The sequence below is a fragment of the Ovis canadensis genome, chromosome 10 (genome assembly GCF_042477335.2).
Source record: "Ovis canadensis isolate MfBH-ARS-UI-01 breed Bighorn chromosome 10, ARS-UI_OviCan_v2, whole genome shotgun sequence".
NCBI lineage: Eukaryota > Metazoa > Chordata > Mammalia > Artiodactyla > Bovidae > Ovis > Ovis canadensis.
Window position 1 is genome coordinate 35,775,004 of NC_091254.1, and position 21,487 is coordinate 35,796,490.

A 21,487-nucleotide genomic window follows, 5' to 3' on the forward strand; every position below is an offset into this window, starting at 1 on the left:
TGAAAAATAAAGACCAGATATAGTCCCTGCCTTCCAGAAGTTTATACATTTGAAACTATTAGAAAATAATTCAGTGAGACACTAAAATGATTCTTTGGTACACAATTCCTCTCCTTGCTCAGTTACTTACTTCCATCAGTGTCAACATCAGCTTCAAAAAAGCATATTCAGTATACCCTAAGAAATGTCAGAAATCATGGTTTTATAAAATAACATTATTCTAAATGAATGAATCTATATTTTCTATCACTAACAAATGACTGCAAACTTGGTTAAAACAACAAAAATGTATTATAGTTCCATCAGTGAGAAGTCTAAAGTGGATTTCATGAGACTAAAATCAAGGTGTTGGCAGGGCTGCATTCCTTGGCATGAGGCCCCTTGCTCCATCTTCAAAGCCAGCAGGATCGAGCTGAACCATCCCCTCAGCTGCCACCTCTCTGGTTCACTTCCTCTTCCACCTTCAGAGACTCTTGTGCTGACACTGAGCCCATCTGAATAATCCAAAATAACCTCCCTATTTAAGGTCAGCTAGTTAGAAATCTTAATTCTACCTGCGATGTTAATTCCCCTTTGCCAGGTAAAAATATATTCACATCTTTGGGTGTGCTTGGGGTGGGGGGAGTCACATTACTATGCTGACCACATACAGAATCTGAAAGATTTCTTAATAGAAATGTTAAAGTAAAAATATGAATTTCTACATTCAAAAGTTAGTCCCACTGTCTAAATTGAGAGAAAAACTAATAAAGCCTTGGGATTACTGGAAAACCCTTACAATAAATGAATATTTATGACTTGTTCCCAAAGAGACACTTAACACATACAAACATCATTTAAGAAAAAGGTCAACAATCACAGTTGAATATTTTGACTGTTGGTTGATATTCCTTGATCTTTGTCACCAATACAAATTTTGTCATCAGATGGAATAAAAATACTCTCCAAACCTTCATTTAATTCTGAATATTTCTGCCTGCCTATCCCCTCTGTTTCTTCTAAGTTTCCAGCATCTTTAGAAGAACTAGAAACCTCTTCTGTTTTTTCTGCCTCATTGAAAGTAGCCAGTTTTTCCAGAGATTCTACTACTTCATTTCTCAATTCATCTTCAGATTCTTCAAAATTTCTGAAATAATAAAACAGTAAAAATATACATTGTGGTATCAAAACACTGATGAAGACGTGAAAATATGTCCCTTCTTGAGCCCCAATCCCCAACTGAGCAATATTAAAGTTGCTTTTTCAGCCAGGTAATAAATTGTTTATCAGTCTGGTTTTTCTTAGGATGATTAACATCCAATGTTGGGAGAATCAATATTTTGTTAAGTTGGAACTGTGTTCTACAAACTTTATGATACTTATGAATATCTATTAAACTCATGTTTAAAAGAAGAGGCAGGAAGAGAAAAAAGATAATGAAATGTCTGCCATATATTAAGCCCTTCCTATATGCCAGTCACTGCCCTAAAGAACTTCCCATATACTGTGTTTCATCTAATAATACTTGAGGTAGACATTATCATCATCAATTTACAAAGAAGCTGGGCTCAAAGAGATTTTGAAAAAGTGCCCAGGGTCTCGCAACTACTACCCAGAGACCCACCCCTTCTGAAAGGGTAGAAATCGGACATGACTGAGTGACTTAACACACACACACACACACACTGGTCTCCTTAGCTGAGTCTTTGAGACTATCTTTGATGCTTCAACAGCAGCATTTTAACTTTTTACCATTTTGACTATATTCTGTGCTTCATGCAGGCCTCTGTGAATGATCGACTTACGTATCATCATCGTCATCAGATCTTGGATCTGGTTGTCCTGCATCTACTTCGATGTCAGAGGCCACTTGCACCTTCCCCTTATCTTCTTTCAGTGATCCCACTGTTAAATAAATGACAGAGATGAAAGCATCCCAGCCTATACACCTCATGAGGGGCATGCACCTAGAGTCTATACTGAACATCAGCCACAAAGTAAAACCTTTGAATAATTCCATTAAGGCAGAGAATAAGACATAAAAATGGACAGCAACTATTCCACGTTGTACTGAATGTCGTAGGCAACACAAGAGAAGAAAAAGGAAGTGAGAGAAATAATGATCAGAGATGAAGAGACAAACTAACCCCACTTTCAGGGTAGAAGTTTGTATAGAAAATTTAAGGAGATCTTGGAAAAACGTAAGACTTGCCAACATTATCTGTGCTCAGTCATGTCTGACTCTTTGCAGCCCCATGGACTGTAGCCCATCAAGCTCCTCTGCCCACAGAGTCTTCCAGGCAAGAATACTGGAGTGGGTTGCCATTGCCTGCTCCAGGGCATCTCTTCAACCCAGGGATCGAACCCCTGTCTACTGCATGGGCAGGCAGATTCTTCACCACAAGCGCCACCTGGGAAGCTTGCTCACATTATTGGACCACCCTTCACTGTTTGGGGGCTTCCCTGATGACTCAGAGGGTAAAGCGTCTGCCTGTAATGCAGGAGATCCGGGTTTGATCCCTGGATCAGGAAGATCTGCTGGAGAAGGAAATGGCAACCCACTCCAGTACTCTTGCCTGGAAAATCCCATGGATGGAGAAGCCTGATAGGCTACAGTCCATGGTGTCGCAAAGAGTCGGACACGACTGAGCAACTTCACTTTCACTTTCAGTGTTTTTATACACAGTATTCAGCTTATGGTAACAGTAAATCACTGATGTCTGCAGGGAAAACCCAAAGCACATACCCACAACTTTATCTTTTTTTTGGTGAGGGTGGAGGTGAGGGGTTGAATTCATTGTTGTTATTTAAAGTGTACTTTCGTTCCTCTTGGGGAAAAGATCAGATTGAAGATAGTAAAATATTTCATTTCTTTACAGGAACCAGCATCCCTTCAACAGCTCTAAGATTTCAATGATTGTAAGGTACACTTATTTTATACACTAATAACAAAGAAAACGTTCCCAATAAAATGGCACAATGTTTTCTTAGCCCTTAAAATTTATATTTTATAAATATAAATTACTATAAGAACTCTTTTAGTCTTTCTTAAGCACATATCTGGAGAAGAGAATGGCAACCCACTCCAATATTCCTGCCTGGAGAATGCCATGTATAGAGGAGCCTGGCAGGCTATAGTCCTTGGGGCAACAAAGAGTCAGACATGAGTGAGCAACTAACATTAAACTACTACTATATAAGCACACATCTTTAACTTTATGTCACTCTGGTATATTCATAAAAATGAAAATATAAGGTGGAATTAAAAGCAGAGATATTTTTGTAAACTTTTACATGACAACCCATGTATACGCTCACAAGTTGAAATTTCACCGCACAGTATTTACCTATTTTTAATGAACACAGTTCATCCCAAATCACAGCTCATATCACTTCCTAAAGTGCATTAAATAAATGAAGTAGATTCATATATCTCATTTATGAGTTAGTCTGGCTACTAGAACAGAGTATTCTTCTTGGTATGGGAATCTGATAGTTTTACTTTCCTGTCTCAAGAAGGCAGTTTTAGGAGGCCCTTAGTTTTGTTTAACAGGATAGAAGAAAGGATGAAAGGCTGACTACAGAAATGGAAATCGGCTGTTATCAAGATGTGCAACTATGATGTTACCAAGGCAACTGTGTACCCGGAAAACTGACACCAGAAGAACAGAGGCTGCCTTCCCACCAAGGACTCCCTGGGAGTGGCTAAACTATAAACAAAATTCCTGACCTGAATTAATTATGCACATGTTAAAAAAAAAACTTATCCTCCTTAAAATAGTGTAGTTTTTACTAGTAAGATTCATTTAAAAGGATTTTATAAAGTCTTACTATTTTAAATTTTCAAAATAGGACACAGAGACATAGAGAGCAGACTTGTGGTCCCAGTGGGGGAGGAGATGGAGGGATAAATTGAGAGAGAAGCACTGAAACATATATATTACCATCTGTACAACAGCTAGTGGGGAGTCGCTGCATGGCACAGGGAGCTCAACCTGGTGCTCTGGGTCAACCTAGACGGGTGGGATGGGTTGGGGGGTGGGAGGGAGGTTCAAGAGGGAGGGGCTATATGTATCCTTACGGCTGATTGATGTTGTGGTACAGCAGAAATCAACACATCGTTGTAAAGTAATTATCCTCCAATTAAAAACAAATTAAATAAATTAGGGCTAATTAAACATGTACTTGATAATCTTTCCATTTTAAATGGAATTTAGAACAATATGCATCAGAGGAGTTTATTTTCAAGGAACTGGATGTTTAAGCCTAAGATATGACAGAAGATATATGAATTGCAGTTAAATGTATGACAACGAATCCATAAATGCCTTTATAAATTGTGTCTATTATACATGTAATCAAAGTTATTAGAATTTACACATGCAGACAGTCTTCATAAAGAGTCTACAGAACCGTAGGAATAATTTTCAATGTTGTAATTTCCTTATCCAGCTTGATGGCAATACAGCCATTGGCAAACCCTTGCCTTTACATAAAGTGATAGTAAAAATTATGCTGTGCCTGTATTCTCACTCACAGAGACACGGTCACCTACTAAGTTCTGGACATGGTAGCAGGCACCACGGATAGAGAGTCGGAGTGGGGTGGTGATCAAGACAAAGCCCTCAGAAGTTTGTAGCCTAGGGAGGAAGAAAGCTATTAAACAGAAAATCAATGTGAACTTGATTTTTATGATCAGAGAATTAGTGTCTTGTAGGATACGAAGCAGGGAACCCAAACTCAGATGAATACAAAGGAGACATGCCCCGATATTTTCTCAAGCACTTAAACCAGTGGTTGCCTAAGACTCCCTGGTGGTCCAGTGGTTAAGACTCTGTGCTCCCGATGCAGGGAACCCAGATCCAATCCCTGGTCAGGGAACTAGATCCTGCAAGATGGAACTAAAACCCAGCCAGACAAAAAAAAAAAAAATTTTAATATTAAAAAAAATAAAACAGTGGTTCCCTGTCAGTGGTACACAGGCAGTAATTTAGCTGAGATCCAGGTTTTTCATAGCAATCAGTAAAAATTCAAATAAAATCACTACTACATCTTCTTATGGCCTGAATTCACATAATAAATATAATAAGGAAATGTATTTCATGCACTTAACCAATATTTGAGTGTGCACGAATTTCAGTGTGACACCGAATGAATGTGGAACTGTCAGAGGTAGCTAAAGAAAAGTCAGAGAGACAGTAGACAGATTGGAGGAGTTACAGAAAGCTTAGTAGAATTTTTTGGATTAAAGGGAAGCATGTCAATCAAGTTACAGGCTCTTGAATTCATTCATCCAAATTATTAACTTATTAAGAATCTTCTATATTCCAGGCACTTCTGCCAGCTCTGTCTGGCAGTACAGGGAAAAGTATGGAGGGAAGGGTAACTGCTGATAAAACATCGCTACAGAAGTGAGCAGGAGTTCCATCAGAGAGGAATCTTAAGGGAGAATTACTCTGGCAAAGGAAGGAAGGCTTGCATTCTAAAACAGAAGGAAGAATAGTTGAAGACAAGTGCCAGGGGCTCTGACGTTCGTTGGGAGGGGCCATTTGGTCTTAAAGGCGCTTAGAGTCTGCACAATCTGGGTTTTATCTGGAGGGTGAGGGAGAATCTTTTGCAAGATTTAAAGCAGAGAAGAGACTTGGTCCTTTTTAGTGTCAATATTATCTGGCAGGGGTGCAGTGTGCGTGTGCGTGCTTAGTCACTCAGCTGTGTTAGACTCTTTGTGACCCCATGCGTGAATCACAGTCCACCAGGCTCCTCTGTCCATGGGGTCTTTTCAGGCAAGAAAACTGGAGTGAGTTGCCATTTCCTTCTCCAGGGATCTTCCTGACCCAGGGATACAACTCATGTCTCCTGCGTCTCCTGCATTGCAGGAGAATCCTTTACTGCTAAGTCACCAGGGAAATCCCAGGTGCAGAGGAATAGCTAAAGAAAGACGACCAGAGATAGGAAGTCAAGCTTGCTCCTGGGATAGGAAAGATGAGGTGAGGCCAACCACAGAGTTAGAGGCTGAAAGACCAATGAAAAGTCCAGCCAGGGACTTTCCTGGTGGCCCAGTGGCTAAGCCTTCTGTGGTCCCAATGCAGATGGCCCAGGTTTGATTCCAGCTCAGGGAACTAAATCCCACACGCTGCAACTAAGAGCTTGCATGCTGCAACTAAAGATCCTGCATGGCAAAATCAAGACCTGGTACAGCCAAATAAATATATATATATATATATATTAAAAGAAAAAGCACAGTTGGAGTGAGAGGGGGCGCCTACACCCTTAACAGGTTACAAAAGAAAATATCCACGCTTTGCTTTGGACGCCACCCTGAGAGGCAAGTTCCTATCTTGCGTCCCACTTGTTGGATCAGTTACTCATATATGCCTAATGCAAAGCTGTCCATGCAAAAATACAGTAAGTTCATAAATAAATTCATGTGGCATGCAAGATCATATGAAGAGTTTTCTATGATTCTTTCAAAGAATCGCAGGAGCAAATGCAAGAAGACAAATCATCGCTACCAGCATGTCGCTTCACTATCACAGTGTCCTGAAAGATGGGCACCTCCATCCTCCCTGGTCTGGGACCCCGGCCCTTGGCCTCCAGTCTAATGCAGGGCGGCCCAAAGCTTCCTCCCAACCCCCCAGCCTCCAGCCCCATCTTACAGACAATGCCTTTATCCCAGGATAGAAGGGGAGGAAGATGACCAGCAATCAGACTGCAGCCTGTGATTTGAAGTTACTAGAAAGAAAGCCTTGAAGACAGAGAACCATTTTTCTCTCTCTCTCCCCACCCCCTCCACCCAAGCGTTGAGTTTTAAGTGTGGCAGCTGAGATAAGTCATAATATCGAAGAACTCCAGCTACTCAGGGAACCTGGCTCCTTCTACTGCTCCTAGGTTTTAGTTATACTTCCGCAGTCTCTCAGGTGGGTAGATCTGCAAATCCTTCCCACCTGAAATGTTCCTTCGACAATAAAATGCCGTCTCTGTGAAAGACAGCTTTCACAGAGATTCCCCTTTTCTTGCACTTCACACCCTGGCAGACTCACTTCAGAAACAGTCAGCTATGCCTCTTGCATTATTCTCAACATACTTTCCTGTTGCTCTTTCACCTTTTAAGCACTCATCAGCCTCCATTACTCTCAGGTTGGTACCCAGGCCCCCCTGCCCCCTCAGCCTCGCATCTCTGAAGCCCCAAAGCCCTGCCTGGGCAGGTGTTCTTTGTTTGATACCTGCCTGTCCTAGATGGCTTTTCTCGTGGCAGTTCACACCAGATCCTCACTGTGATGCAAATTCCCTCAACCTTTAGAAAACAACAACTTTTGAAGCCAATACAAGCATAATCTTGCTAAAAGTTAGAGGCAAAAAAAAAAAAAAAATCCCCAAAGCCAAAAAAAAAAAAACTACATTAAGACGTATTTTATTGCCCACTGCATGGTAATTTGAGTCTGCTGAATAGCTGTCAGATTAAATGGACTCTGTCAAGTAGAGCTAAGCCCTAGCTCATCATCTACAAAGCCACCTGCCCTTCCTACCTAATTTTCATCACTCATCAACCGATCCCGTTACAGAAAATGACTCCACTTTTTTCAGAAGCTCAAGTCTTTCATTAATGCATCTGGAACAGGCTTGGACAAAGTAAATCAGCTTCTGAAAAGGCTTTGACACCCTCTCAATTCTCTCTCCAGGCTATTCTTATCCCCATCCTGCATTTCCATGTCTGACAAAATTCTGCAGGGGGTTGGGGATGTGCTTAAACTACATACCACATTCTCCATCGTTGGCAGAAAGCGAGCTACTGGTTAGCTGTGCTCCTGCCAAAACACTCAGTAAAGTTCCCGGGGCTTCTCGCTGCCACCGTCTCCTGTTTTCTGGACCGCCTTCAATCTCAATCACTCGGCCGTCTGAAAAGGAGGCTGGATTAGTGACAATAAAGATGCTTCTTCAATGGAGTTTTTAAAATCACAGAATGCAAGAAACTTGGAGATAACCTAATCCCACCCCTCATTTTATGAGTAAAGAAGCTAAGACAAGTTCAGTGACAGTATGACTGTCACAGAGCCACTAGGCAGGAGAGTCATTTTTGGCTTTGCAAACTGGCTATTTTGGTACGTTGACATTTCTATTCTATCGTTTATTTTAAATTCAGTTTCCCTCCTTATTGTTTCACTGGCTTAGGATGGATTAAATTGTATTATGTTTGCAAGCCCTTTTCTGTAAACTTAATGATATATTTTGTAAGAGTATAAATATGGGTCCATTCAAATACTTTTAATTACTAACTTCAGTAATACAGACTTCAACTTATAAGATGGACATAAATTTTAGCTCTCCCTCAGCCCCACATGAGCTTCCCAGGTGGTGCTAGAGATAAAGAACCAGCCTGCAATGTAGGAGATGTAAGCAAGCTTGATTCCTGGGTCAGGAAGATCCCCCGGAGGAGGGAAAGGCAACCCACTCCAGTAATCTTGCCTAGAGAATCCCATAGATAGAGGAGCCCGGCAGGCTACAGTCCACAGGATCGCAAAGAGTCAGACACCACTGAAGTAACTTAGCACACACGGCCCCACGTTATCAAGAACATAGGAAATGAGCAATAAAAATCTCCACCACCTATAAGATCACACCCAGGTATTGCAGGGACTCTCTGATGAGGAAAGACTATGACAGAAGCTCAGATGTAAACAAAAGAATTTACGTTGAAAATACCATCACATTCTAAACTGTCCCAACACTGAAATAGTACATTGGCTTACAAAGCAATTTAATGTGTATCTTTGCACTAACTCTCTAAATCTTGTGGGATAGCTAACATTTCGATTCTGATGTTACTGATGAAAAAAAATGGCCCTCCAAGACATTGCAAGAGAGTTATTGGGCAAGCACAGGAAAGCAAATGAAGCCACCTGTCCCTCCTTGAGAGGGAGGTGGGAGCCTGGATCTTTCCTCCCTTACATTCTCACAGCTACAGTGGTCAATTGTCTAGAATAATTAGTAGGCAAGTCTCTGCAGAGGTAGGAAGCGGAAGCGCTGGTTGCTCAGTCGTGTCTGGCTCTTTGCAGTCCTATGGACTGTAGCCCACCAGGCTCCTCTGTCTATGGGATTCAACAGGCAAGAATACTGGAGTGGGTTGCTATTTCCTTCTCCAGGGGATCTTCCCAGCCCTGGGATCAGACCTGGGTCTCCTGCACTGCAGACAGATTCTTTACCATCTGGGCCACAAGCCTAATCTAAAACAGTATCTTTTGACAAGTATTTGATACAAACCTATACGGACTGTAGGGCTTCCCTGGTGCCTCAGATGGTAAAGCGTCTGCCTGCAAAGTGGGAGACCTGGATTCAATCCCTGCGTTGGGAAGATCCCCTGGAGAAGGAAATGACAACCCACTCCAGTACTCTTGCCTGGAGAATCCCACGGACAGAGGACCCTGGTAGGCTACAGTCCATGGGGTTGCAAAGAGTCGGACACTGCTGAGTGACTTTTCTTTCATTCTTATAGGGACCATACTGAAAAGTGAGAACTATCCGGTCAGAGTGAGCACTGGCATTTGGGGTGAACACAGCTGTGTCTGGAGCCTCTCTCTCCTCTTGCTGATGATTTAAGCCACTGATGTCAGCCTCACCCTCAGGCATGGCGGAGCAGGTGGAGCAGGTGGAGGTGACACCGGCTGAGGCCATCATTTGCAGCAGAGTCTGAGGAGCTCCTGGGGCCCACTGTCTCCTGTGCCCTGCGGCAGTGGCATCCGGAACGCACAACTCTGGGTATAAGGAAATAACTCGTTCATCTCAAAGCAGCAAAGTGTGACTAATAGCACCAAATGGTCCTTAGGAAACCTGGAATCCATCAGCTGGCACATTCAAAAACAGAAGTCACCACCATCCTTCTAATACAGACTATTATGGACTGAATGTTTGCATGCCATCCCTCCTTTACCCGCACCCCACCCCCACCCCCCCGGCCACCAATTCAGATGTCCAAACTTCATGCCCAAGGTGATGGTATTAGGAGGAGGGACTGTGGGGAGGTGATTAGGTCACGAGGGTGAAGCCTCATGAATATGAGTAATGCTCTTATGAAAGAGACCCCAGAGAGCTCCCTCATCTTTTCCACTAAGGGTTGTAGTTCAGTCGCTGAGTCCTGTCAGAGACCCCATGGACTGCAGCAAACCAGGCTTCCCTGTCCTTCACTCTCTCCTGGAGTTTGCTCAAATTCATGCCCACTGAGTCGATGATGCCATCCACCCATCTCGTCCTGTCGTCCCCTTCTCTTCCTGCCTTCAATCTTTCCCAGCATCAGGGTCTTTTCTAATGAATCGGCTCTTCGCATCAAGTGGTCAAAGGACAGGAGCTTCAGCTTCTGCATCAGTCCTTCCAATGAATATTCAGGACTGATTTCCTTTAGGATGGACTGGTTTGTGAGGACACAGCAAAAAGATGGAATTAGGCCCTCACCAGACCCTGAATCTACCAGCATCATGATCCTGGACTTTCCAGCCTCCAGAAGTGTGTGAAATATTGAATAAATGTTGTTAATAAGCCATCAAGTTTACAGTATTTGTTACTTCAGGCCACTGAACTTTTAAGTTCTGAAGTTATAAACAGGTTTAAAATTGTTTCATTTTTATTATTAACATTTGATTGACTAGACAATATATTTAATGCTAAAGAAATATTAACAGCACTGAATGAATGGGCATTATGTGAACTTTAGTAGTTTCCACGGAAATGCACCTATTCCATTTCCTTACTTTATCTTTTGGCCACACTGCGGCATTCGGGACCTTAGTTCCCCAAGGAGGGGTTGACCCTGGGCTCCCTGCAGTAGAAGCCCATATTCTTAACCACTGGACCAGCAGCCAAGTCCCCTATCTTAATTTTAAAAGTAACATGGTTTTTAGAAAATTTGTTTCTATGTTTCATTATAGGAAATTTGGAGATCAGATAAATAAAGAAGAAAACCAAAATTTCCACAATCCCACTGTCCAGAAGATGATTACAGTTGCAAATTTTCCTTCCTACCTTTTGTTTTTGCTTCGTTTTGAAACAAAAAAAAATGGGCCAAATACTACATACCCTTTTATAATTTGTTCTTTCCAATTAGCAATATATCCTATCTGAATTATTAAATATTGCTCTATACCACTTTTAAAGCAAACTGGATATCCTGTTTTATGAATACATTTTAACTTAATTCTCTTTTGTTGGATTTTTAGATTGCTAGAATTTTTTACTACAATAAACAACACTATAATGAACTCATTTTTTACATTTATGACTATTTTCCCTAAGTAAAATATTGAAAATGACAGTTCTAAGAGCTAGTAATATTTGCTTTACCAAAGCCTTTCATTGTTAAAGCTGAATCTATTACTAATTTATTCTGTGATTTTTTTTTCCTATGTATTTTGAATAGCGAATTCTTCCCTATTTGAAAAATACTCACATTTTCTTTCACTTTATTTTATAACATACAGTTTCACTTTTAACATATAAACCCTTTGATTTTAGCTTGGAATTTGTTTTGCTGTATCATTATCTAGAGTCTGATTTCATAATTTCCCTCCAAATTGTTAACCAATTAGTTCTAGAGCATTTATTTAATTCATTTATTTAATTCCCATTAACATGATGTGACTTTTAGCATATGCTAAATTATAATACATACTAGAGTTTGTTTCTAAACTTTGTCTTTTTTCACTAATTTTTAAAAAATTTTGTATCATATTGTTTTAATCACTGAAATTTATATAATATAGTTTGATATTTGGAAGACAAGTCCCACTCACTGCTCTTCTTTTCTAGATTTTTTTGGCTAGTTAAGAATCTCCAAGGGACTTCCCTGGTGGTTCAGTGGTTAAGAATCTGCCTTCCAATGCAAGGGACAGGGGTACGAGCCCTGTTTGAGGAATTAAGATCCCACATGCCATGGGGCAACTAAGCCCTCAAGCTGCAAGTACTCAGCTCAAGCACTACATAAGATCCGACACAGCCATAAATAAATACATATTTTTAAAAAAGGCTCTCTAAGATTCCGCAATCTGCCAAGATCTCTTTACACCAGAAAAAAACTCCTATTGTGCTTTTGATTGAAATTGCCCAAAATCCACATATTTATTTGGAATGAATATTTCTAATATATAACAGCACTGTTGTTGTTGTTCAGTTGCCCAGTTGTGTCCGACTCTTTTCTCTACATTTATTCAAACAGTCTTTAACTCCCTCAGTAAGGTTTTATGGTTTCCTTCATTTGCTCTGCATGATTCTTATGGAGTTTATTCCCAAGTTATAAGTACACACACATATACACTCACACACATATCTGCTATTGATACTGTCAATGAGATCTAAAGACCAACTGGGGAAAATATTTGCAATAGGTATTTCAGGCAAAGGTTCTACTTAAATGAGTCTTATAAATTTATAAAAATGACATTCAGTAGAAAAATAGATAAAGGATATGAGCACATAATTCACAAGAGAAAGACAGAGGTCAAGAAACACATGGGGAATTGTTCAGCCTGAATAATAATTACAGGAACCCAGTTTAAATTGAGTCCATTTTCAGTATCAAACTAATGATTAGAACTGGGGCTCAAAAAGCAGGTTTTGTGCCGCCTTTCACTGCTTCATGACAGTTCTATGATTGTGAAGGCAGAGTCAGGCGTCACTCATCTCTGAGGTCCCTTCCACCTAGCAGTCGGGCAGAAGCTGGGGATTCTCTGCTGAACTGAATACAGATTTTTCCAGGTGGAAGTGAGGCAACGCGTATTATTCTAGGAAGAGGAAACTGAGCTGAGTCAGGCTGTGTAAACGCTCACATAGCTGCAGGAGAAGATGTGGTTCCAACAGGCTGTGTGGATCCCATCATCAGTGCAAGAAGAGAGGGGGGTGATTGAGCGGGATCACGCGATGCAGCATAACATGTGTTACTTTGTGCAATGAACTGTATCTCATGGGCATTATCAAAATGAAATATGAGTAGAGTTCCCTCAAAACAAAATTTGAGCAGGGAACTCTACTCATATTTCATTTTGATAATGCCTCATTTCCACCTGGAAAAAAAAAATATTTATTCGATTCAGCACAGGGAACTCTACTCAGTGCTCTGTGGTGACCGAAATAGGAAGGAAAGCCAAAAAAGAGGGGGTATACGTGTACATAGAGCTGATTCGCCTTGCTGCACAGTAGAAACTAACACACCATTGTAATGCAACAATACTCCAGCAAAAATTAATTTTAAAAATTTGAGTAGGATAACAATATGACAAGATGACTATAGCAATATTTACAGAATGAAAGGGAAAGACTAGAGAAAAGGTGGGTGCATAGGAGAGTAAAGCAGCTCTCCTATGAGTGAGGGGAAGGGAAAGGGAAAATTAGGGAAATAGCAGCTATTAAATTAAGCACCTAATATGTCCATTTTCACGTTAGTCTTTGCAATAAGTCTGTGTGGCAAGCATCGGTATCCTCATTCCTAAGGGGAAACAGGTTCAGATATATATATATATATATATATATATATATATATATATATTTTGGCCACACAGCATGTGAGCTCTTAGTTCCCCTACCAGGGATAGAACCCTGTGGGCCCTGCACTGGGAGTGTGGAGTCTTAACCACTAGCCTACCAGGGAAGTGCCTGAGATTCAGAGATTTGAAGTAACATGTGAAAGGCTGCACCATCAAAAAGCAGCAATACCAGCTGGGATTGGAACTCTTTTCTCCAAAGCCCACGCACTTCCTACTACATACATGGCTGAGACAGGACAGGGCAGAGAGAATGGAGAAGGAGGAGGGAGACTCAGGGACATCTCAGAGTCGAACCCACCCCAGGCATAACAGCAGGACCGTCAGCCTGGTGAGGGCATCGCCCCAAATAAAGACTCCCTGGGAAGAAAGGGCTCAGAAGATCGACAGTACACACACTGAGTTTGAGATGACAATGGGACTCGTCCATGGAGGCATCTAGGAGATCCTGAGAAAGCCAGATGAGCGTGGAGCTGCTGGTGGAGGAGTGGAAGCTGAGGGAGTAGCTGAAAATGCCCCGGGAGCAGGGCGGAGCAGAGAGGAGGCGGGTCTCTGGGGCTGTGATCTCTGCGGCGGGTGGAGTCAGGCCAGATTCTGCCCAGCTCAGGGAGCGGTGGGGGGCAGGGGACAGTCAGGTCACAGGAGATGAGTGAGGAGAGCATACGAGATGGGTTGTCAATAAAACACTACCTTCTCATCTGCAGCCTTCAAGGGATACATACCTGCTTCTGGGCAACAGAGTTCTTCAAATGCTTTGTCTGTATAATCTTCCTGCCCCTTCATACATTTATATTCCATGAACTTCATGCCATCCTCAGAGGTCAAAGTTTCATTCAGTATATCCACTGCCTAAAGCAATTCCACAGTGTTTCATGAGAAATAAGCCACATTTTGGGGGGGAGAGTTTAAAAATTATTCTGTATTCCCAGTAGTAGCATTTACCAAGATATGCAATGAGTATTCAGTATATGTTTAGTACATGAATCAATAGGCTTTTAAAGCTGGAACTCTTTTGGAACAAGGTAGAAACAGGAATGTGTCTGTCCATTTCTTCTCCTTGTCAACAGTGATGAGCACTGATCATGTGGCAACTAATTTGATGCAGACGTCCTGCCTTCTATCTTATCCCCCTACTGTTCCACGCTACGGGACTCTAAAGATGAGTTCATCCACGCCCTGCCTTAAGCTTTACCATTGCCAGTCAGGTCCCTGAAACTGCTCCTAACATTCCATTATTAATATTAAAACGATCACTCTGTATCAAGCACATCACAGCAAAGAAGAACAAAGGATGAACAAATTGGTACATAAAACGTTTGGGACTCCATTCTTTTTTCTAGAAGCCCAACTTTGAAAATGTTAGTCACTCAGTCATGTCCGACTCTTTGCAGTCCCATGGACAATAGCCTGCCAGGCTCCTCTGACCATGGGATTCTCCAGGCAAGAATACTGGAGTGGGTTGCCGCAACTCCTCCAGGAGATCTTCCCGACCCAGGGATCGAACCCTGGTCTCCTGCATTTCAAGCAGGTTCTTTACCATCGGAGCCATCAGGGAAGCCAATTTCAGCACCTCATTTCACAGACGCACTGGAGGGATGGGTCCTCAGCTTCCAACTCAGACTCTGGGTCCCCAGAGCTAATCCCTCTGGTACTCACAGCTCCGGGACACTTACAGCCTAGCAGTTAGAGGTGAGTACTCACTACCAACACTCCACTGAAGTCTTTATGTAGCAAAATGCTGGTAAAATCTCAAAACTTAGTAGAGCACAGAGGATTTTTAAGGCAGTGAAAATACTCTGTATGATTCTAAATGCTCTGTATGATTCTATAATTTTATTCTAAAATTTAAAAACTATTATTCATTTTTATTTTATTTTTAAAACTTTTTATTTCATATTGGAGTATAGTTGATTAACAGTGTTCTGTTAGTTTCAAATGTGTAGCAAAGTGACTCAGTTATACATATAGATGTATCTATTCTTTTTCAATTTCTTTCAGTTATACATATAAAGTTATCTATTCTTTTTTAATGGTTCTATAATGATGTCATTCTACACTTGTCAAAACCCACAGAATGAGTGAATCCTAGCATAACCTATGGACTTTGGGTGATTAGTATGGACCAGTGTAGGTTCATCAATATGCAATGAGTATTCGACATATGTTTATTACATGAATCAACAGGGTTTTAAGTTGGGACTATGTTGGAACAAGGTAGAAATAGGAATGTATCTGTCCATTTCTTCTCCTTGTCAACAGAGATGAGCGCTGATCATGTGGCAGCTAATTTGCCATGGATGTTCCACTCTGGTGGGAGGTGCTGATGGGAGGGAAGGCTGTGTGTGTGTGTGTGTGTGTGTGTGTGTGGCAGGAGCTATATGGGAAATCTCTGTACCTTCTGCTCAATTTTACCATGAAACTAAAACTGCTCTAAAACATGAAGTCTATTTTTTTAAAACAATGGACCTTCACCACACACACAAACACACAAATCTGAAAGAAATAATAACATTTAAGAATTTTTAAGCTAATAAAAAAATGAAAGAAATTGAGTATGTAATGAATATACATAGAGATATACACACTCATACTTAACTTTTGATAATTTAAAAGGCCAATTTGGAGAGGTGAAATGGAAACACAAATCAGTTAATTTTCATATTGGTTAGCAGCTTTAGTAAAAAATGGGATTAAAAAAAGATGCTGAAATCAAGTCATAAAATGAGGTTTGAGTCTACTGTATTTGTGCAATTATTGCTGTTTCAATGAGATCCCTAGTACATAACTGAGATTTACCCAAAGACCAGTACAAAGTTATCAATAACTAATCAATATCCAAAATAATTGTGCATGGTTTCAAGATAACAGCTCACTTATTTATTTTTGTTTTTAAAATTTTTTATTTCATATTAGAGTACAGATGATTAACAATGTTCTATTAATTTCAAACGCATAGCAAAGTTTCTGTAAGAACCTAGTTAGAAATTAAAAAAGAATTATACATATAAATGTTATCTATTCTTTTTCAATTTCTAACTAGGTTCTTACAGAATATTGAGCAGGGTTTCCTGCACTATACAGTAGGTTCTTGTTGGTTATTCAACTTAAATATACATGCTCATTTATTTTAGGTGAGTTTATTAGTTGTTGACTATATATTAATATTATATCTTCTACTTTAATCTGGCTATAATTTAAAAGTTACTGTTGGGAGGAAAATATCTTCTTTATAATAGCAAAGTAAAATGGACTAATCCGTTTATATGAATAATCTCAATTTTAAAAAGAACAGAAGGTTAAGTATTTTGGAAGACTTATCTGAACACTAGAGATCCTTCTAGGAAGTTTAGAAAATTTTCCCTACCCTCTATGGGAAAATTTCATGAAATGTGCCACTAAGACACTTATTCTCTCATCTCTACTAATAGAAATTTAACTTAATGGCATACCTCTTCCTCTTGGAGGGTGTTTTCATCAGAAATACATTCATCTAAATTAATTTCAAATTTTACCCCTCTCTAGAAGAAAGCAAGAAAAAATCTTAGTAATGACAACCTTAAAATTACAACTCCCAATTTGACAATTACAGATACTTAAAACCATTAGTCTAACATCACAAAATAAGGCAATTCCATAAAATAGTAGTGGGTGAAATCCTGTAGGTGACTAGATTACAAGCTGCAGAGACCCTGCCAGAATTTTAATACAAAAATTTAAGACACATGTAAGAATCGAACCGCCAGTCTATGTCTGACGCAGGATACAGCATGCTTGGGGCTGGTGCATGGGGATGACCCAGAGAGATGTTATGGGGAGGGAGGTGGGAGGGGGGTTCATGTTTGGGAACGCATGAAAGAATTAAATATTTTAAAATTAAAAAAAAAATTTTAAGACAAAATGTTTATTACCTGTGCTTTATGTTTTTGTTCCAAACTGTTACTTTCCTTTATGTTCTGAGGTTTAATTTGTTTTAAGTCTCTTTCGATATCCTGAAACTTAGAGAAAAAATAAAATCTAGCATTTACTATTGATCAAACAATTATATTTTCACAATTGCTGAATTCACAGCAGGGTCTATTTACATTATTTGATTTCTTGAATGAATCTGATGGTTGTTTTGAGAATAAAAGCATGCATTTTGCAAAGGAAAGTTAATGATAGACCACTAAAAGCTTGGCCACAAGGTCCATTAACTTGAAATATTAATGCATTTAACACCAGTATTGCAACTCTACGGTGTGACAATATTTATCACTTCAGTCCCATACAACCTAATCTAATTCAAGAGTGTAATTTGGGGACTTCCTGGTGATACAGGGGATAAGAATCCGCCTGTCAATGCAGGGGACATGGGTTCAATCCCTGGTCTGGAAAGATCCCACAGGCTTTGCAGCAACTAAGCCAGAGTGCCACAGCTACTGAGACCCGAGGCCCAGAGCCTGTGCTCTGCGGCAAGAGAAGCCACCGCGATGAGAAGCCCGCCCACCTCAGCGAAGAGTAGCTCCCGCTTGCCGCAGCTAGAGAGAGCACGCAAGCAGCAATGAAGACTCAATGCAACTAAAAGTAAATAAACAAAAAATTTACAGAGATTATAATTTTGACTATCAGATCCTTTCCTTAAGAAGCTTATGATCTTAATCAGGAAAACAAAAAAGTGCACAGCTCGTGATACTGCAAAGGAAGGAGCTGCTGCCGCTGCCAAGTCGCCTCAGTCGTGTCCGGCTCTGCGCGACCCCACAGACGGCAGCCCACCAGGCTCCGCCGGCCCTGGGACGCTCCAGCCAAGAACGCTGGAGTGGGCGCCATTGCCTTCTCCACAAAGGAAGGAGGGGAGGGTCTAAAACCTGATGGGCAATTTAAAGGAGAAGAGAAGACTGTAAAAGTACTGACAAGAATTTCCAAAGAACGGTCAAGAGGTGGACTTTAGACCCTGAGCTTTCTTGGGGTTCAGTGCTGGGCCCTCTGCTGTTCTCTTCCTCAGTACACGGATGGTGGTGGCTTAGCCACTCAGTCGTGTCTGACTCTTGCAACCCCATGAACTGTAGCCCCCCAGGCTCCTCTGTCCATGGGATTCTCCAGGCAAGAATACCGGAGTGGGTTGCCATTTCCTTCTCCACAATACCCGGAGGTCTCAGTAATTTCCAGGGATTTAAATGTGATCTTTATGCAATGACTCTTAAACGTGTCTTTAAGAAGTGTCTTTCAATTCAGCTGCCTACTTGGTACCATCCTCACTTTAACATTCACCCCACAATCTCATATAGAGCGCCCACCGTGGACCAGACACTCCCTGCACAATGGGATGGTGCAGAACGTGAACATCCCTACTGACACACAGCTTACATTTTACTGGTAAATGAGTCAGCAATGCAATGATGTCATTTCAGAAGGTGTTAAGTGCTATAAAGAAAAGAAGGTTAGAGTAATAGCTCAGAAAGTGAGTAGAGGAGGACAGTAATGTAGGAAAAGCCTACCTGGCATTTGATTGAAGCCCTGGAATGGTGTTGGACCCTGGCTAAGGATGGTCTGTGGAAAGCATGTTCCAGGTGGAGGGAACAGTGGGGCAGAGACCTGAAGCAGGGATGTGGTTTCTCAGATCTTCCTGACTCAACACAGCCAAAGCGCAGCTCTTGAGGGCCCACCCCTGACATACAAGCTTGCTCCCTTCTCTTCCACATCTTGGTAAGCTGTACTATTCCTTGCAAGCCAGAAATTTATGAGTCTCTATGTGTTTATATATATATATATATATATATATATATATATATATATATATATATATTCCCCTGGAGAAAGGAATAGCAACCCACTCCAGTATTCCTGCCTGGGGGATCCCCATGGACAGAGGAGGCTGGTGGGCTACAGTCCATAGGGTTGCAAAGAGTTGGACACAACTAAATGACTAACACATACCTACACATAGATGTTGATTACTGCCTCGTCTGTGGACCACACCCTTTTATGTACTTCACATCTATCAGTTTGAATTGTTATTGGCTGATTGCCCCGCAACCCTGAGAAGGGTGTTTTCCTGCCTTGCAATATTATACACTCTGAAACAAGACTCTGACTTCTGCTCTCTTACTTATGTTTGTGAGATTGGTTGTCTGATTTGACTGTGTAGTCTGATTGTCTCAATTGCATGAGAAGTGTCATATTTAGCTTATTTCCCTTTGTGTGTGCATGCTAAGTCACTTCAGTTGTATCCGACTCTTTGCGACCCTATGGAGTGTAGCCCAGGCTCCTCTGTCCATGGGATTCTCCAGGCAAGAATACTGCAGTGGGTTGCTACATCCACCTCCAAAGGGATCTTCCCGACCCAGGGGAAATTCGTGTCAAACATTATTAGACCTTGAAGCCCCATTCATCACACTGGGTAGAAAATTCAACCTCAGTCCACTTTAGAGCTCTGGGCACTGCCTCTTGTGAAGGTCCCCAGGTTTTCACAAAAAGAAACACTCAAGGAGGCTGTTCAGGCTTCACTTCACTCAACATGGCTTCCTCTCACCTGCCCTCAATCAAGCCCTTGGGGCACCTCATTGAAGATGAAGGGGAAAGACCTCCCAGAGGAAAAAAGAAGTCCTTTGTGAGCCATTTGATCATTCAGCTCTGCACAGTTCCCTATGCTATGCTAAGTCACATCAGTCATGTCCGACTCTGTGCGACCCCATAGACGGCAGCCCACCAGGCTCCCCCGTCCCTGGGATTCTCCAGGCAAGAACACTGGAGTGGGGTGCCATTACCTACTCCAATGCATGAAAGTGAAAAGTGAAAGGGAAGTCGCTCAGTGGTGTCCGACCCTCAGCGACCCCATGGACTGCAGCCTTCCAGGCTCCTCCATCCATGGGATTTTCCAGGCAAGAGTACTGGAGTGGGGTGCCATTGCCCTATTAATGCCAAAAAGGTAAGTTTGAAGATAAACTAACTGTGAGATTTATTGAGAGGTGTCTTTGAGACTCAGATTCAAACACCATCGGACAACAGAAATTTCTTCCACCCCGGAAGCAGTTCTCAAACTTGGCTGCACGAACTCACCAGCTAGCTCTTGACAACAAGATGCCTGGGTCCCACCCCAGACCATTTGGGATGGAATCCAGGTGTTTTAATTTTTTTTTTTATTGCTCTGTTTTTTGTTTGTTTGTTTGTTTGTTTTTTGTGGAGCAGCACCCCATGCAACGTGCCAGATCTTAGTTCCCCAACCAGGGATGGAACCCACGCTCCTGCACTGGAGTCTTAACAACTGGACCACCAGAGAGGGTCCTGATTGAGTTTTTTAAACTTTCCCATGTGGGTTTACTGCACAAGGAAGGATGGGAACACCAGGCTGGAGCAGACTCACTGGAAAACACAGCATTGTCTAACAATAACCATCACCTGCACAGGGGCTTCTTCCTCAGATGCTTCATGGGGGATGGGCAGGTCACTCTTCTTCACCAAGTAGGTTTTCCAGCTCATTTTTGAGTCCTCCTTCAACATAAATTATACACAATCAACAAGGCTGGTTCTGCATCAGTTATGAAGGCCACTTGCTGACCCTCAGCTGCTAGACCTGAATGGGGTCTCGTCAGTACAATGGCCCAAGGAGGCTCCAGAGGCGTGGCTGGAGAGAACTCCCTTATGGCCTCTGTCCTGTGTGGCCGCCTTCCGTTTCCCCCAGGGGCTCCTTTCCTGGCCTCTCTAGAAAAGTCTGCTGTCCATCTTTCCTGCATGCAGGCTTCTCATCCCAGACCTGCCTTAAAAAACAGGGCTGAGGATAACACAAGGCTCTCCACCATTAACCAAACCACTGCTCTGGGCTTCCCCGGTGGCACTAGTGGTAAAGAACCCGCCTGCCACTGCAGGTAGAAGAGGTAAGAGATGGGGCTTCGATCCCTGGGTCGGGAAGATCCCCTGGAGGAGGGCATGGCAACCCACTCCAGTATTCTTGCCGGGAGAATCCCATGGACAAGAGCCTAGAGGACTACAATCCATAGGATCACAAAGAGTCA

At 41.8% G+C, this 21,487-nt stretch overlaps 1 protein-coding gene across 3 annotated transcripts in view; it reads right to left on the minus strand.

Annotated features, from left to right (window-relative positions):
* Positions 1–272: 272 nt before the first annotated feature.
* NEK5 (NIMA related kinase 5) overlaps positions 273–21,487 on the minus strand; it is a 62,155-nt gene continuing 40,940 nt past the window's right edge. Inside the window, exons 16-23 of one of the 3 annotated variants that reach the window (XM_069601449.1) lie at positions 20,874–20,966; positions 17,408–17,494; positions 16,949–17,017; positions 14,222–14,348; positions 9,594–9,728; positions 7,737–7,874; positions 1,785–1,884; positions 273–1,126 (exon numbers count right to left, since the gene is read on the minus strand). In XM_069601449.1, coding sequence (XP_069457550.1) covers positions 856–1,126; positions 1,785–1,884; positions 7,737–7,874; positions 9,594–9,728; positions 14,222–14,348; positions 16,949–17,017; positions 17,408–17,494; positions 20,874–20,966 — 1,020 coding nt within the window. In that variant the 3' untranslated portion in view covers positions 273–855. The remainder of the gene's footprint in view (positions 1,127–1,784; positions 1,885–7,736; positions 7,875–9,593; positions 9,729–14,221; positions 14,349–16,948; positions 17,018–17,407; positions 17,495–20,873; positions 20,967–21,487) is intronic. The other 2 variants (XM_069601451.1, XM_069601452.1) reach the window with 2 other exon arrangements.